The 18959-nt window shown below is 40.7% G+C and overlaps 1 protein-coding gene across 33 annotated transcripts in view; it reads left to right on the forward strand.

Moving 5' to 3' along the window:
- The window catches only part of LRRC28 (leucine rich repeat containing 28), a 196049-nt gene that overhangs the window by 135758 nt on the left and 41332 nt on the right, over positions 1-18959 (forward strand). For 31 of the 33 annotated variants that reach the window (XM_084975701.1, XM_084975674.1, XM_084975690.1 and 28 more), the window contains one exon: positions 7098-7200. In XM_084975701.1, the coding sequence (XP_084831827.1) occupies positions 7098-7200 (103 nt within the window). Of the gene's footprint in view, positions 1-1981; positions 5302-6828; positions 7567-8959; positions 11778-18959 lie in introns of those variants that run through there. The other 2 variants (XR_014815012.1, XM_084975767.1) reach the window with 2 other exon arrangements.

Here is an 18959-nt window from a genome sequence, read left to right on the forward strand (position 1 = left end):
TTAATTATTAAGTGAACATTTTCTGTTTTAAGAGTAGAGAAAATATCTGAAAGCTTTTTCAGGCAGAAAATACTTACATTTCAGCCCTATTATGATAAAAATGCCATTCCACTGTGCTTGGGGTTTTGCCAGCTAACGGTGTTTTGGCTGAGAGCATACTCTCAAGAGGCTGTCATGGCACTCCCTGTATAGCCTGTGACCTTGCTGGATGTTTAGATGTCTCAGCCTCCCCAGCAGGCTGTGCCGTATCAGCTAAAGCAAGAGTTGCCTGGTTCTCTTTATGTTACAAGAGGGAAGTAAAAGACTAAGGTGTATTGAATACCATTATTAGGCAAGGACCAAGCTTGGCATTATATGCATTGTTGAGTCTTCATAACAAGCCTGTGATGTATTATTATTATGTTCATTTCGCAGAGGAGGTAACAGGCTTGGAGCATTTAATTTGGAAAGCCAGAATTCAAACTCAGTTCTGACTCAAAGCCCACTACATCATGTAATTTAAGTATTGCTTTTCCTTATTCCATATGAGATTATGTTATTCGCAAAGTTTGAATATCTGTATTAAGTATTCATGTCTGTGCAGTATTACTGGCTAATGTATAATAGATTTGAACACAGCTGATTCGTGTTTTCTTTCAGTTTCAGCAGAATATAGTTCATTCCATTATGGGCATATATAAAAAGTTGTGTTCCCCACACAAATTGATCAAACAGAAATCTCTGGAATATTAAAAAACCTGAGATAAGATCTAAACCAAATAACATTTTAAAATCATCAACTCATTTCTTATCCTATAAAACTAGAATAGGAAAGAAGACTAAACCTTATAAGAAGTAGAAAGTGTCAAATTTTATTTAACTTTGTATTATGATCTTTGCATGTAGCCTCATTTAATTTGCACAAGCTCTTTTGTATATATTAGAGGAGAGAGGTGTTTCCTCTGTCATGTCCCATTTTGTGTCCTTGGCTCAGGGAGATGAATCATGGTCTCTAGAGGCTGTTGCCTCCAACTCTTTTCTGTGCAATTAAAGTGTAGAAAAGAGTACATTTTGCTGCGTGCCAAAGAGGATTCTCTCTTAATTGGCCTTCTACTATAGGCCACACTTCCAAATATGTCCTTAATAATGAGAATAATAATAATTGCCATATACTGGAAAAGGGTGTATGCCAAGAATTCTGCTTGATGGCTTATTATAAAGTTTGCTAGTAGTTCTCACTAAAATTAAGAGACAGCATTATTTCCCCCTTTACGCAGATGAGGAAACTGAGGACACATGTTTAGTAAATAAAAAAACAAGGATTCAAACCCAAGGTATCTGACTCCAAGATTGTGTTCCTGCTCCATTAATTGGTATCCTGCACCCTGCAGCTCTGAAAGGCAATTCAAGACCAGAGCTCATTTATATCTTTCAGTGTAGTTTCAATTTTTTAAAAATTCCAAACTTTTCTGTATACCTTTCAAGTCTGCAGATTTCTATATGTGATGGAAAGGATTTGTATACATATCAGAGAAGTAGCAAAGAAATATAGAATTGGAATTTTTGGTGTAATTTGAGGACTTTTTCATTGCAGGTAGATTCTGGTATTTATATCTGTGTTTTTTCCATTTGTGTTTTATAAATCTGTAGCCTTTTATACCAGTAGATATGTTATACATGTTTACTAAAGTTGTAGTATACATTTTTGTGGTAATTATATGTTCTTATGCTTAAAAAAGCAGTATAGTGATTTAAATTTCACAGATTACTTTCACATTCAGTTACAACCTGGTAAAGTTGAGGGTCTAAGTTATATTATGCCATTTAACATATATGCAAACTGAGGTTCTGCTCACATGGCTAATAAGTGAAGAACAGACACATAAGATATGAACAGACAGTTCACAAAAAAATGTTAAAAACGGCCCTTAGACATAATGAAAAAATGTGTTGTTTTCTTTTTTCTTTTTATGGCTGCACCTGTGGTTTATGGAAGTCCCCAGACCAGGTATTGAATTGGAGCTGTACCTGCGGCCTACACCACAACTACAGCAATAGTGGATCTGAGCCACATCTCTGACCTACACCACAGCTTTCAGCAATGCTGGATCCTTAACCCACTGAGCAAGGCCAAGGATTGAACCTGCATCCTCACAGAGGTAATGTCAGGTCCTTAACCTACTGAGCCACAATAGGAGCTCTATGATAAAAAATGTTCACACTCATAATTAGAGAGGTACAAATTGAAGCAATAGTGTGATATCATTTATTATCTATCAGAATGATAAAAAGTATTAAATGAGACAGTATGTTTTAAAAGTTTGTGAGATATGACCCAGCAAGTCCACCCCTGGCCACATACCCAGTTCAAAAAGACACGTGCACCCCTGTGTTCATTGCAACATGGTTCACAACAAACAAGACTTGGAAATAACCTAAATGTCTATATCAACAGATGAGTGGATTAGAAGATGTGGTGCCTATAAACAATGGACTACTACTCAGCCATAAAAACGAACAAAATAATGCCATTCGCAGCAATATGGATGCAACTAGGGATTATCATATTAAGGAAGTTAGAAAGAGAAAGACTAATACCATATGATATCACTTATATGTGGAATCTAAAATATGGCACCAATCAACTTATCTACAAAACAGAAGTAGACTCAGACATAGAGATTGACTTGTGGTTGCCAAGTTGGGGTCAGAGTGGGAGGGGGATGTCTCATGGTCTGTGCACGTGGGTCAGCAAAAGAATTTTCCAGCTTAGCAAGGTGAAGAGAAAGAAGCGTTTATTTAGATAAGAGATTCTGCTAGTGCAATAGGACAACTTCCTGATGATCAGGGAGAGCTGACCCCAGGCACATGGTCATGTCTGTTTTTATAGCCTAGAGAGAGAGGAGAGGTCTTGCAGACCTACTCAGTGGTTGGGGAAAAATGGGGTCTTCTGATACACTTGCTGGTTGACTGAGGGCATATCTTACCCCTATAGGGGCAGTGTGAGGAATGGGCCATATACCTCTCCTAGTAGGGAACAGGAAGGAGTAGGCCAGGTTGCTTAAAGTGGGAGGAGATGGCATTACAATGAAATGGGTGGAGTGATGATAAGGGTCTGGTAATTCTTGTTTTGGCAAGAGGCTTTGAATTCTGTCTCCTGGAAGGGGCCTTGAAGTCCAACACAATGAACTGGGAGTCTGGGGTTAGTAGATGCAAACAGTTACATTTAGAAAGAATAAACAATAGGGTCCTATCAAATAACACAGGAAAGGATATCCAGTCTCCTGGGATAGACCATGATGGAAAATACTTTTTAAAAGAATATGTGTGTGTGTGTGACAGCAGAAATTAGCACAACACGGTAAATCAGCTATACTTCAGTAAATAAATAAATAAAAGTTAATGGGTAAACCAACACTCATACATTGATGAAAGGAATGCAAATTGGTGTAGCTCTTCTGGAAGGAAATATCTAAGAATCTACACTTGTATTTACCTTTTGCCTCAGCAAATCCACTTCTAGGAATCTATGCTGAAGGTACACTTCCCAGTTGTATATAGTTGTATATGTTTTTGTTTTTGCTTTTGCTTTTTAGGACCACAGGTGCAGCATATGGAAGTAACCAGGCTAGGGGTCAAATCAGAGCTGCAGCTACTGACCTGTGCTACAGCCACAGCAACGTGGGATCCGAGCTGCATCTGTGACCTACACCACAGCTCACAACAACGCCAGATCCTTAAGCCACTGTGTGGGGCCAGGGATCGAACCCACATCCTCATGGATACTAGTCGGGTACCTTACAGCTGAGCCACGACAGGAATGCCTATAATTGTATGTGTATGCATGGGTTAGTATATATACATATGTTTTGTAATCTATCTACTAAGGAATCCTAGAAGCATTGGCAACCTAGTGCTCAGAACTTGATTTCTAAACACCATACCACATTAAAAGGAATTAAAACTCCTTGGAAAATAATTGATTGCAGGGCTAGAGCAAGGAAAATATAAGCTGGAATGACTTGTAGCGCCGGAAAAATACAAAGATACTCAAAACAGGGTGAAAACTTATTGAAAGTACATAAAGACCAACCTTAGGTGCTCCTAATTGCCAAAACTGGAACATTTTAACACACAGTAAACAATAATGATACTGGGTTTTTAGTCCTTACCATAAAATAACCGTGAACCTATACTGACGTAAAAATCAAATAAATAAATGGGAAAGAAGGGATGGCTCTTCCTTCCAGAAGAATTCCAGTTAAAAAATGTAGATGGAAAGGAGTTCCCATCATGGCTCATCAGAAACGAATCTGACTAGAATCCATGAGGACACAGGTTTGATCCCTGGCCTTGCTCAGTGGGTTAAGGATCTGGTGTTGCTGTGAGCTGGTCTGGGTCACAGTTGCGGCTCGGATATGGCATTGCTGTGGCCATGGTGTAGGCCAGTGGCTACAGCTCTGATTCGACCTCTAGGTTGGAAACCTTAAAATGCTGCAGGTGCAGCCCTTAAAAAAAAAAAAAAAAAAAAAAAAAAAGAGAGACAAAACAATAAATAAATAAATGTAGATGGAAAGATGGCAATAGAACATCACTACTACGTAAATGCCATGTAAATAATTGTTGATGGATGCTAAAATTTATGGGCAAATTTTGAGAAGGAACAGGGTATTTGTAGTCTTGGGGCTAAAGTAATCTGAAGATTTGACTTGGGGTTTGAAGGAGCTGCTTCCAAGATGGTTCACTCACATGGTTATTGGCTAGAGGTCTCCTTTCCTCTCCAATAAAGCTGCTGGAGGGCGCTCATGACAAGGGAATTGTCTTCTGGAACAAGTGATCCAAGGGAGAGAACAAAGAGGAAGTCACAATGCCTTTTGTGACTTAGTCTCTGAAATCACACATCACGTCTGCCTATTCTGTTTGTTAGAGAGCTTAAAACAACCACACTGAGAAAGGGCATCTCTAGCCAGTAGCCCCATAATTTTTTCTTCCTGAGAGTTGCTACTTACCCTTTTGTTGCCTGTTCTCAGTGCTTCCAATTTTGGTTCCTCTTTTTGTGATTTGCTCTAGTGCTAGTCCTGGACAAGATTATTGTGATAGGACCTGCATTGGAAAGGAGAAGGTAATGTTAACCCTTTCCTACCCTCTTCCATAACAAACCTTCCTTATCATGCCCCTCCAACTTAATGTACCCAATTGTCCAGAGCCCGTCTGTGAAACCATGAGACTATACAAGCCTCTTTAATATCAAGAATCATATTGAACTATAGTTATCATTTTCCTCTCTGTCCTCAATATTGTATTTGTATCTACATCCCCAAGGCCTTACCCTAGTGCCTAAAATGTCCTTAATGGGTAAATGTGTTTTCTTTTGAAATGTAAATGTGCTGAAGAACCTTCTAATTTAGCTCTCTGGGCCTTTGTCTTTCCTAAACTGAAGAAAGTTGGGGAGCAGAGAGCTCTATCAACCTATTGGCCTATTTCCTATTTTCTTTTTTTTTTTTTTTTTTTTTTTTTTTTGTCTTTTTGTCTTTTGTTGTTGTTGTTGTTGCTATTTCTTGGGCCGCTCCCGCGGCATATGGAGGTTCCCAGGCTAGGGGTTGAATCGGAGCTATAGCCACCGGCCTACGCCAGAGCCACAGCAACGCGGGATCCGAGCCGCGTCTGCAGCCCACACCACAGCTCAGGGCAATGCCGGATCGTTAACCCACTGAGCAAGGGCAGGGACCGAACCCGCAACCTCATGGTTCCTAGTCGGATTCGTTAACCACTGCGCCACGACGGGAACTCCCTATTTCCTATTTTCACAAGCAGGACTATGGAAAACTTTTCAAAGATTTTGTTCTTGCTTTGGAGACAGAGGACTCTGTTCTGTGCCTCTGTGGCAGTGAAGACAAATAGCTCTACCTGTGAGTGGTCGGAGTGTAAAGGAAAGCTGGTGGAATGTTCCTGGGCATACAGCAGAGGGGAAGGGATGGCCATGATCCCTGGAAGTGGTTCTGCTGCCATATTACCCAGAGACTGCTAACCCTTCAGTGTTCTGTGCCTTGTTTCCCCACTGAATCCACCTCCAGTCTTTGCGCGCCTTGCCTGGCTCCTTCTGGGAAACATCTGGAGTCTGCCTCTTTCTGGCATACTGGTTCCTATTGCATACTCTTCTTGGGGGCTTCTTTTCTCTCCTTTTCCCATTCCTGGTACTCCATTCCAGTCCCAGCTTCCTGGCCTCCAGTGTCTTGTCCATCTCTGCTCATCGTCATACCTCACTGGAGACTGGGGTTTGGGGTTCCCTTTGCTTCTTCCTCTTCCATCCATTCCCACATCCCCCGTGCTTGCTGTCTAGCCCTCCCTCAGCCTTCCTCCCATCTTTCTGCTCAGGGGAGGTGAGATAGAGTGGATCTTGATATAGGGCAGAGCTAGGCTTTTTTAGGCTGACCTGCCCACTTAGTTTGTGTAACATTTTTTCCTATGGAGAAAAATGAAACTAAATAAATGACCTATAGTAAACTTTATTTTTCAATAGAAATTGTTTATTAGGAGTCAGAATTTTTATGTGGGAAGGAAATTTAATAATATTCCACTCCCAGTGATCATTTTACATTTAAATAATCAAGGCATGGAGTTCCCATCGTGGCGCAGTGGTTAACGAATCCGACTAGGAATCATGAGGTTGCGGGTTCGGTCCCTGCCCTTTCTCAGTGGGTTAACGATCCGGCGTTGCCCTGAGCTGTGGTGTGGGCTGCAGACGCGGCTCAGATCCCGCGTTGCTGTGACTCTGGCGTAGGCCGGTGGCTGCAGCTCCGATTTGACCCCTCGCCTGGGAACCTCCATATGCCGCGGGAGCGGCCCAAGAAATAGCAAAAAGACAAAAATAAATAAATAAATAAATAAATAAATAATCAAGGTTCAGGTGGGTTGAGTAATTTTTTAATAGTCATGTTTTCTCATGTAGAATCTAATATTGCAGCTGATATAATTTAAACACTTCAAGTTAAATCTACAACATTTTTTCTTCCAAAGTAGAAATTTCGAATTATTCTAATCTTACGTATTACATTTTATGTTTCACATTATTTTGGTGTATATTTACAAGAATTATAGCACTTTTGTTTCTAATGCAGATTTAGGTCGATCTCGAGAACTACAATATGTGTACGTGGATAACAACATTCACCTAAAAGGCTTGCCATCCTATCTGTACAACAAAGTCATCGGGTGCAGTGGGTAAGGCTGTTTTCACATTTTTATACTATCACTCAACTCTTTTGTCAGCTTTGTTTCTATGTCAGTATTTGCTCCTGATAAAACTCGAAAGTGGATGAATTGTTTTTTATAGTCCCATTCAAGTTTGTCTTTGGGCTTAATGTGCAAAACCAAATACCCTTAGAAGCTAAGAATATTGAGCAAGCAATTTAGAATACTATACCTCAAGTTCCATTAGTAAGCTATAAGTTCAGTCAGTAAGTTTGTTACTTTCCAGTTAAAAAAAATTAATCCATACATACCATTACAAAGTCAGTAGTATCAGTCATAGAAACTGGAAGAATCAGCATTAATGTAAAAGCTTTTCTTTCTCTGCACCCCATTGCAGTGACACTTTTCCTACACTATCAGCCCTAGTATCTAGGACTTTACCAGTTGGAAATATTTAGAACTCAGCATCTGAAATAGTCCCTCAATACAAGTCACGGTGCTAAGCAACCAAAACAGCTGTTTCAGTTAAAAGGAAATGATAGGCTTTTATTTTCAGAGCAGTGATCAGGCCTTCTCATTCAGGCTTTTAGAAAGATGGCTTCAGTGTCTTCTTCTATGACAGTGAGCAGGACCCCCTAATGAGGTTCCCAGTGCAGTATGGGCTTATTATAGGACAGCCCAGCTGCCAGAACCTGCTTCTGACTGGCCTCACGTTCCTCACATAAACAGCCAAAGGATACTTAGAATACCTTTGAGGCTATTTGGTTAGCATATTGACTCTCTTCTTGCCGTTTCAAACATCCCTCATAACCTGGTTCATACTGTATGTAGTTCTGACAAGAAGAGGGATGACAGTAAGCTTGCATATGGAGACAGCCATTCCCCTGTCAGCATGGCTCCAGGGGATGGGCAATGAGCATTGATTGCTCCAGGGAGAGTAATCCTGGCAGCCTTCCCCTAGGAAGAAATGTACAGTTGTTATCTTGGAAGAACCGTAGGTGAATTCATTGCATCTATAGACTGATGAAATACAGCACAGAGATATATTCCAGAACCTTCTGTGAAGCATAGATAATAGAATATGTGGTAGAGTTTTTAGCTTAGTGATTTTCCTACAGCTGATTATGTGACAGCTGTGATATGACTCACTCATTAATCCTAATGCGTTCTTAAATGGTCTATAACATAGCCTAATTTTTCCAAGTAGGGAGTAAAATGCCCTCAATCAGGAAGATACATGGAATAATGCAAGCAGGCTCCAAGGCTGAAGGCTGTTTTCCTGTACCAAAGCCTTCAGAAATTGCACTAAAATGCGATTTAAGTCTATACTATAATTAAGGAATAGCTTTTACTTGAGATAAGCAGCCTTCTACTTTGGCATTTAGATACAAATGTTATTGACTGCCAGAAAGTGCTATTTGTGCAGAGTAGAGAGATAGATATGTTTTTAATTGTTGACTTGGTATCTGGTAGCAGAGGTAGTAAATTTAATGAGAGTTCCAAATCTTTGAGAAAATAAATAAGACAAAAAATACAAATTATTAGCAGATAATCTTCACTGTTTATTATTTTTAGCACCTTCTTTTAATAGTAGTAGGATGTATAAAATTATTAAAGGGACCGTTAGAAAACAGTCAGTTTTCTAATATTAGTAATGTTTGGAGTATAGGCATTCCCACATACAAATGAATTATGACCCAAAACGTGGTGGGTTTTTTTTTTTTTTTTTTTGGCCACGCCCAGGCCAGGGATCAAACCTGCGTCACAGCAGCAACCTGAGCCACTGCAGTGACAATGCCAGATCCTTAACCTGCTGCATTACAAGGAAATTCCCAAAAGGTGTTTCTAATCTGTGGCATAGGGTGGCAGCTACAGCTCCGATTCAACCCCTAGTCTGAAAACTTCCATATGCTGCAGATGTGGCCCTAAAAACACAAAGGGAAAAAAAAAAAAAAAAAAAAAACAGTTAAAGCTGGACTGTATATAAACTGGTTAAGTGGTTTAATATAACCACTCAGGGTAACAGAGTTGTTTATATAAGGAATGCATTCGGTGGGGGGGGGGCGGATCAAGATGGTGAAGGAGTAAGACATCGCACTCACCTTCTCCTACAAACACATCGAAAAAACACATCTACATGTAAAACGACTCACATAGAACATCTATTGAATGCTGGCAGAAGAACTTAAACCTCCAAAAAGGGCAAGAAACTCTTGACATAACTGGGTAGAACAAAAGAAAGAGAGAAGTAATTAGAATGGGACTAGCATTCCTGAGAGGGAGCTGTGAAGGAGAAAAGGAACCCTGGGAAACCAACTGTCAGAAAGATCAGCCTTGATGGAGGGACCTCAGAGTCGCAGAGAAAAGCACAGCAGCTGGACTGAGGAGGGCAAAGTAGAGTGAGAGCTGCACAGATCATCTGCACCACCGCCCCGGGTACCACAGCCTGAAGTGCTTGGGCAGGGACTGGATGCTCAGTTTCCAGGGGGCTAGGGTTGGGTGTGTGCAGACAGCCTAAGGGGCTAAGGTGCACTGTGCCATGGGCAGGGGAGTGGTGTGCTACGGGCTCTGTAGTGGAAGTCCATGGCAGAGGGAACCCAGAAGAAGGTCTGGGCCCTCAGGAGCAGCAAGGCGCCATTGTTGGGGAGAGCAAGAGGAGGGGGGGCGGACCACCATAGGAATCTCCCTGCGTGTGTGCACATGTGTGCATGGGCACTCAGAGGGCAGGTCGCCTCTGGTGCAGGCTATGGGTGGCAAGAAGCCATTTGCTTGGGCTATAGGAGACTGGGCGCTTCTTGTGCAGGCTACGGGTGGCCAAGCACCTCTAGTATGGGCTAAGGGCAGCAGGGGGCTGAGATGTGCTGTCTCTTATGTGATCTACAGGCGGCAAGAACGGACCGTGGTAGTAGTCTCAGAGGCCAGAGGGAGCCATGGCCTGCCACCACTGGGGGCCTGTGAACCTCACCTGTGGCCCCAGTCACCTCAGGGGTAGGCAGGAAAAAAAAAAAAAAAAGAAAAAAAGCACTGCAACCAAGCACCACACATTATTGCTCTCATCCCCCTGGGAACACACCCGCCTTGCAGCTGCCACTGCCAAACACTCTAGGCAGCGCCCAGATGCTTGATCACTGTCCCTTCCCAAGACCCTACAACTAGGAGCAGCTGGTATAGCACCTCTTGTGTGGGCTAAGTGGGATGGGGTGCTTCTTGCATGGTCTGCAGGTGGTGGGGGCAAACCACCTCAGTTATCTCTGACTCCAGAGGTGGGCATGGCCCACCACCACTGGGGATCCCAGAACAAGAACCACTTGCAGTCCCAACCACCTCAGAGGGCACCACAGAGGAGGACATTGTGACAGAACACCACTGGTTGTTGCTCTCGCTCCCATGGGAGCACATCCGCCCTTCTAGTACTACTGCCAAATGCTCTGGGCAGTGCCCAGATGCTTGATCACTGTCCCTTCCCAGAAACCTACAACTAGGAGCAGCACCTCCTCTGGGGGTTAGGGGATGAGGTGCTTCTTGCATGGTCTACAGGTGGTGGGGACAAACCACTGAAGTTAACTCTGACTCCAGGTGGGCATGGCCCATCACCACTAGGGGTCTGTGAACAGGTACCTCTTGTAGCCCCAATCACCTCAAAGGCACCAGAGAGGAGGAAATTGTGACAGAACACCACCTGTTGTTGATCTTGCACCCGTGGGAGCACACCAGCCTTGATGCTGCCACTGCTGAATGCTCCAGGCAGTGCCCACATGCTTGATCTCTGTCACTTCCCAGGATCCTGCAACTAGGAGCAGCCTATACAGCACCTTCTGTGTGGCCTAAGTGAGATAGAGTGCTTCTTGCATGGTCTGCAGGTGGCAGGGGTAAACCACCACAGTTATCACTGACTCCAGAGGTGAGCGTGGCCCACTACCACTAGGGTTCTCTGAACAGGCACCACTTGTTGTTCCAATCACCTCAGAGGAGGGCATTGCTATCAAACATCACCTGTTGTTGCTCTCACTCCCCCTAGGAATTGATACACCCGGCTGCTGCCACTGCCAAATGCTCTGGGCTCCTTGTATATTTGCCTAAGGCTCATTGCCACTTCCCAGGGCCCTGCAACTAGGAGTAGCCTGCACCACCTTCCTGCAGGTCCCTGCTGTTACAGAGAGCCCAGAAACCAGGCACTGACTACTCACCTACCCATTGCCTCTTTCTCCCTGTAAACGCACTCAGCACCCTGGGGATAACAGCCTGCTCACACTAAAGAAAGAGACAGCAAATATTCAAACTCCCACACCAAAAATAAATACTAACCCTCCACAAAATACAAAGGGGTGCTCTTGCACAGAAGTAGCCCTTCAGGACTATAGTTTAGCTTCCCTAAACTCACAGAAAAAGAAAAACATAAGCAAGATGAAGGAACTCAGAAACCATTTGCAGTTAAAGGAACAGAATTCACATGAAGCAGCAAATAATGAAACCGACTTCTGCAATCTGACAGACATTGAGTTCATAAGGGAGGTAGTGAAAATACTGTAGGAATTAAGCCTGAATATCAAGGAATTAAGAGCAGATATGAACAGTAATGCAGATTCCTTTAGAAAGGAACTAGAAAATATAAGAGAAACATAGAAAAATTAGAAAATTCATTTTCAGAGATGCAAACTGAGCTAATGGCACTAAAGAGCAGAATGAATAATGTAGAGGAATGAATTAGTGACTTCAAAGATAGAATAATGGAAATCACCCAATCAGGACAGCAGACAGGAAAAACAAATGAAAAAACACAAAAACAATATAAGAGATCTATGGGATAATATAAAGCAGGCCAATCTACACATAATAGGAATTCCAGAAGGAGAAGAAAAAGAAAAGGGGATTGAAAATGTATTTGAAGAAATTGTCTGAAAACTTTCCAAATCTAAAGGAAACTGATGTCAAGATACAGGAAGCACAGAGGACCCCAAACAAGTTTAACCCAAATAGGCCCACACCAAGACATATTATAATAAAAATGGCAAAAGTTAAAGATAGAGGATTCTAAAAGTAGCAAGAGAGAAGGTGTTAATTGTAAGGGCAGCCCCATAAGGCTATCAGCCAGTTTCTCTTCAGAAATACTACAGGCCAGAAGGGAGTGGCAAGATATGTTTAAAGTTCTGAAAGGAAAAAATTTGCAGCCTAGAATACTCTATCCAGGAATAATATAATTTAAAATGGAAGGGGAAATGAAGAATTTCTCCAACAAACAAAAGTTAAAAGAGTATAGCAATACTAAACCCATTCTAAAAGAAATACTGCAAGGGCTTCTCTAAATTAAAAAAAAAAAAAAAGAAGTAAATATAATGGAGGAAACCACAACTGGAAAGTAATCACTTAAGCCAGCATATAGATCTAAAAGAGGAGGAAAAAAAAAAAAAAAAACTACTATAAAAGCAATGATAAGCACAAGGTACAGCAAAATGTTGAACATTAAGATGTTAAAAGAAAGGACTTCAAAATCATACAATGGGGGAAGGAAAGTAAGAAAACATAGATTCTTTTTTTTTTTTTTTTTTTTTAATGTGTTTGAGCCTATGACTGTCAGGCTAAGGCAAGCAGATACAGGAAGGGTTAACATACTTAAAAACAGGGCAACCACAAATCAAAACCAAACATTACATTAATAAAAACTAAAAAGAAAAGTACTCAAGCATAAAATAAATGGAAGTCATGCAACCAAAAAAAGAAAGGAAGAAAGGAGAAACATGGAATCAACTGGAAAACAAAGTTTAAAATGGCAGTAAATACATATCTATCAATAATTACCTTAAATGTCAATGTACTGAATGCTCCAATCCAAAGACAAGAGTGGCAGATTGGATAAAAAAGCAAAAATCTACAAACTGCTGTCTACAAGAGACTCACCTTAGGGCAAAGGACATACAGATTGAGAGTGAGGGGATGGGAAAAGATATTTCATGCCAATGAACAAGACAGGAAAGCAGGAGTTGCAATACTCACATCAGACAAAATAGACTTTAAAACGAAGGCCATAAAGAAAGACAAAGAAGGACACTATTTAATGGTTAAAGGATCCATGCAAGAATAGGATATTACAATAATTAATCTGATGCTCCTAATATATAGTAGGAGCACCTAGTTACCTCCAACAGATAGTAACAGACATAAAAGGAAAAGTTAATGGGAATACAATCATAGTAGGAGACTTTAACACCCCACTCACATCAATGGACAGATCCTCTACACAGAAAACCAATAAGGCAACAGAAATCCTAAATGACACAATAGAAAAGTTAGACTTAATTGACATTTTCAGGACATTATATCCAAAAAAAATAAGAATATACATTTTTCTCAAGTGAACGTGGAACATTATCAAGGATCTATCACATCCTGGGGCACAAAGCTAACCTCAACAAATTTAAGGGTATAAAAAATTATTTCAAGTATCTTCTCTGACCACAGTGGCATGAAAGTAGAAATCAACCACAGGAAAAGAGAAAAAACTAACTACATGGAGACTAAACAACATGCTACTAAAAAGCCAGTGGGTCAATGAGGAAATCAAAAAGGAAATTAAAAAATACCTTCAGGAGTTCCCTTCATGGCTCAGTGGTTAACAAATCCGCCTAGGAACCATGAGGTTGTGGGTTCGATCCCTGACCTTACTCAGTGGGTTAAGGATCCTCCGTTGCCATGAGCCGTGGTGTAGGTCTCAGACACGGCTCAGATCTGGCCTTGCTGTGGCTCTGGCATAGACTGGCGGCTACAGCTCCAATTAGACCCCTAGCCTGGGAACCTCTATATGCTATGGGTGCGGCCCTGGAAAAGACAAAAAAGACAAAAAAAAAAAATACCCTGAGATAAATGATAATGAAGATACGACCACTCAAAATCTATGAGATGCCACAAAGGCAGTGCCTGGAGGGAAATTCATAGTGATACAGTGCTTCCTCAAAAAAAGAAGAAAAATCTTGGTGTTCCCATCATGGCACAGTGGTTGGCGAATCCGACTAGGAACCATGAGGTTGCAGGTTTGATCCCTGGCCCTGCCCAGTGGGTTAGGGATCCGGCATTGCTATGAGCTGTGGTGTAGGTCGCAGACGCGGCTCAGGTCCCACATTGCTGTGGCTCTGGAGTAGGCTGGCAGCTACAGCTTCAATTAGACCCCTAGCCTGGGAACCTAGAACAGGCAAAAAGACAAAAAAAAAAGAAGAACAAGAAAAATTTCAAATCAACAACTTAACCCACCACCTAAATGAATTAGAGGGACAAAACCGAAAGTCAGCAGTTAAGGAAGGAAATCATAAAGATTAGAGAGGAAATTATTAAAATAGAGATTCAAAAAACAATAGAAAAAGTCAATAAAACCAAGAGCTGGTTCTTTGAAAAGGTAAACAAATATTGGACAAATCTCTGGCTAGACTCATCAAGAAGAGAGAAAAAAACCAAAATAAACAAAGTAAATGAAAAAGGAGACATCATAACAGATACTGCAGAAATACAGAAAACAATAAGAATACTATGAACAATTGTATGCCAACAAATTTGAGAACCTAGGAGAAAAGGACAACTTCCTAGAGACTTAACAGACTGCCAAAACTTAATCAAGAAGAGGAGTTCTCTCGTGGCTCAGTGGTTAACGAATCTGACTGGGAACCATGAGGTTGCAGGTTCAATCCTTGGCCTTGCTCAGTAGTTTAAGGATCCATTGTTGCCTTGAACTGTGGTGTAGGTCGAAGATGCGGCTTGGATCCTGTGTTGCTGTGCCTCTGGTGTAGGCTGGCGGCTACGGCTCCGATTAGACCCCTAGCCTGGGAACCTCCATATGCTGTGAGTTTGGCCATAGAAAAGAAAAAAAAAACTTAATCAAGAAGAAATAGATCAACTGAACGGACCAATCATTAGAAATGAAATTGAATATGTCATAAAACACTCCCTACCAATTAAAGTCCAGGACCAGATGGCTTCACAGGTGAATTCTACTAAACATACAAAGAGGGACTTATATCCATCCTCCTTAAACTTTTCCAAAAGGTTGAAGAAGAAGGAACACTCCCAAAGACATTCTTTGGTGCCCCAACACCCTAATACCAAAACCAGCAAAGATACCACCAGAAAAGAACACTGATGAATATAGATGCAAAAATTCTCAACAAAATTTTAGCCGAGTCCAACAACATATAAAAAAGATCATACAACACAACCAAGTGGGATTCATCCCAGGTTCACAAAGATGGTTCAACATACGCAAATCAATCAACGTCATATGCCACATGAACAAAAGAAAAGTCGAAAACCACATGATCATCTCAATTGATGCAGAAAAAGCATTTGACAAAGTCCAACATCCATTCATGATCAAAACTCTTACCAAAGTGGGTATAGAGGGAACATGCCTTAAAATAATCAAAGCCATTCAGGACAAACCCACAGCAAATAAAATACTCAATGGAGAAAAGCTGAAAGCCTTCCCACTAAAATCTGAAACAAGACAAGGATGCTCACTCTCACCACTGTTATAGTATTGGAACTCTTTGCCACAGCAATCGGATGAACAAACGAAATAAAAGGCATCCAAATAGGAAGAGAAGAGGTAAAACTGTCATTGTATGCAGGTGACATGATACTATATATTGAAAACCCTAAGGACTCAACCCAAAAACTACTCAAACTGATCAACAAATTCAGCAAAGTAGCAGGATATAAGATTAACATTCACAAATAAGTTGCAGTTCTGTATACTAACAATGAAATATTAGGAAAAGAATATGAAAATACAATACCTTTTAAAATTGCACCCAAAAAAATCAAATACCTGAGAATAAACCTGACCAAGGAGGTAAAGGACTTATATGCTGGAGTTCCCGTTGTGGCGCAGAGGTTAACGAATCCGACTAGGAACCACGAGGTCATGGGTTCAGTCCCTGCCGTTGCTCAGTCAGTTAAAGAGCTGGCGTTGCTGTGAGCTGTGGTTTAGGTTGCAGACACAGCTCGGATCCCACGTTGCTGTGGCTCTGGCATAGGCCAGTGGCTACAGCTCCGATTAGACCCCTAGCCTGGAAACCCTTAATCTCTAAAATATGCAAACAACTTATACAACTCAACAGCAAAAAAAGCCAACATCCCAATTGAAAAATGGGCAAAAGGCTTAAATAGACATTTCTCCAAAGAAGATGTACAGCTGGCCAACAAGCACATGAAAATAGGCTCAACATCCCTGATTATTAGAGAAGTGCAAATCATGAGGTACCACGTCCCACCAGTCAGAATGGCCATCATGAAGAAGTCCACAAATAACAAATGCTAGAGAGGGTGTGGAGAAAAGGGAACCCTCCTACACTGTTGGTGGGAATGTAAATTGGTACAACCACTATGGAAAATAGTATGGAGGTACCTTAGAAAACTATATATAGAACTACCATATGACCCAGAAATCCCACTCTTGGGCAAATATCTGGACAAAACTTTCCTTGACTTCAGGCTATACCATAAAGAACTTTCCTGTATGTTCATTGCAGCACTATTCACAATAGCCAAGACATGGAAACAACCCAAATGTCCATTGACAGATTGATTACTGGATTAAGAACACAATGGAATACTACTGGGCCATAAAAAGAACAAAATTATGCCATTTGCAGCAACATGAATGGAACTATAGACTCTAAAACTGAGTGAAGTAAGTCAGAAAGACAAATACCATATGATATCACTTATATCTGGAATCTAATATATGCACAAATGAACCTTTCCACAGAGAAGAAAATCATGGACGTGAAGAATAGACTGTGATTGCCAAGAGGTGGGGGGGAGACAGAGGTATGGATTGGGAATTTGGGGTTAATAGATGCAAACTGTTGCCTTTGGAATGAATAAGCAATGAGATCCTGTTGTATAGTACTGGGATCTATATCTAGTCACTTATGATGGAGCACAGTAAATTGAGAAAAAATAATGTATTACATGTATTTGTGACTGGGTCACCTTACTGTACAGTAGAAAATTGACAGAACACTGTAAACCAGCTGTAATGGGAAAAATAAAAATCATTATTAAAAAAAAGAGAAATGCATTCTGAGTTCTGAGTTAAATCAGTAAACTAAAAATTATCCTTTGGATCACTGTCCATTTTTGTGTGTGGGCTGCCTACACACTCAAATCAACCAATATTAGATACCTGAAGCACTCCTTCATGGGGCAGGCACAAATTAGCCTAGCTGCTGATGAAAAAACTGAAGTGTGATTTGAGCTGTCACTCAAGAGGCAGAGTTTGTAGTTTGATTCTAGTGCAGTAATTAATTGCTTATTAAAATAAAAATATTAAATACTCCTTTTAAGTTTTAGAAGAATATGGCAGAATCTAGAGTATCCACAATATAACTTTCAAAATGTCCAGGATACAACCTGAAATTACATAATATTTGAAGAATAAAGAAAATATGACCTAGTGGCAAGGAAAAAGATAATCAGAAACCAACCTGATGTCACCCAAAATGTTGGAATTGACAAACAAGGATTTTTAAAGCACCTGTTCTTAATGAAGTAAAGAAAAATAAGTTTTCACTGGATGGAAAGCCCATAAAAAATAGAAACTGTAAGAAAGAAACAGAATGGAAATTCTAGAGTTGAAAAATACAATATCTGAAATAAAAATTTTACTCAGTAGACTTAATGATAGAATGGTTTAAGAGAGGAAAAGTCAGTGAACTTGGAGGTAGCTGGATAGAAATGATTTAGTCTGACGAACAGCAAAAAAATATTGAAAACAAGAATGAACATCAGTATCATCAGAGACCTTCCAGACAATATACAAAGGCCTTATACATGTATAATTGGCATCCCAGAAGGAGAATAGAGAATAGGGCGGAAGCAACAACATTGTTTGAATAAATAATGTCCAGAAATTTCCCAAATATAATGAAAGACCTAAATTTGCATTTTCAGGAAACTCAGTAAACCCTAACCAGTATAGATTATAATGAAATCTTTACCCAGGCAAAGCCGCTGAAAACCAAAGATAAAAAGAAGATCTTGAAAGCAACCAGAGAAAAATGACAAACTACAGACAAAGGAGTAATTCAAAAGGCCACTGCCTTCTCATCAGAAATTTTGAAGACTAGAAAACAGTGGAATGATATTTTTAAAGTGCCAATGAAAAAAACAATCAGCCTAGCACCAGCGAAAATACTCATCAAGAATGAAAGTAAAATAAATGCATTCTCAAATGGAACCAAACTAATCCTTAAAGGAGGCTCTGCCAGGATGACAGACGCTTTATCCAAACCAGGGCTGCTTCTGTCTGGGTGGCGTAATTTCTGTCCTTTTCCATATCTACGTCTCCCCTTTCCTTTTCCTCTTATTTTAAGCTGAGAAAAACTTTTGTTAAAAAAGTTTGATAGCAGTTCCCACAATACTGAGCATATGGATGACATTGTATTTCCTGAAGTATAAAAAGATTGTTATTTGAGGTCTTCTGGTAAAGGAATTTAATGAATTCTTTGCTTTTAACACTTTGGTAGGTGGAATGGGAAGTTTGAAAATGCAGGTAGTTCCCTTGTGATGCAGCAGGTTAAAAATCTGGCTTTCAGTTCGTTTTTTTGTTTTTGTTTTTTGTCGTTTTGCCTTTTCTAGGGCCGCTTCCTGCAGCATATGAAGATTCCCAGGCTAGGGGTCTAATCAGAGCTGTAGCCGCTGGCCTACGCCAGAGCCACAGCAAGGTGGGATCTGAGCTGTGTCTTCGACCTATACCACATCTCATGGCAACGCCAGATCCTTAACCCACTGAGCAAGGCCAG

This window comes from Sus scrofa, chromosome 1 (assembly GCF_054392235.1).
Source record: "Sus scrofa isolate SSC_HxYL_T2T_F1_AM1 chromosome 1, Sscrofa_HxYL_maternal_Yorkshire_Landrace_v2.0, whole genome shotgun sequence".
NCBI lineage: Eukaryota > Metazoa > Chordata > Mammalia > Artiodactyla > Suidae > Sus > Sus scrofa.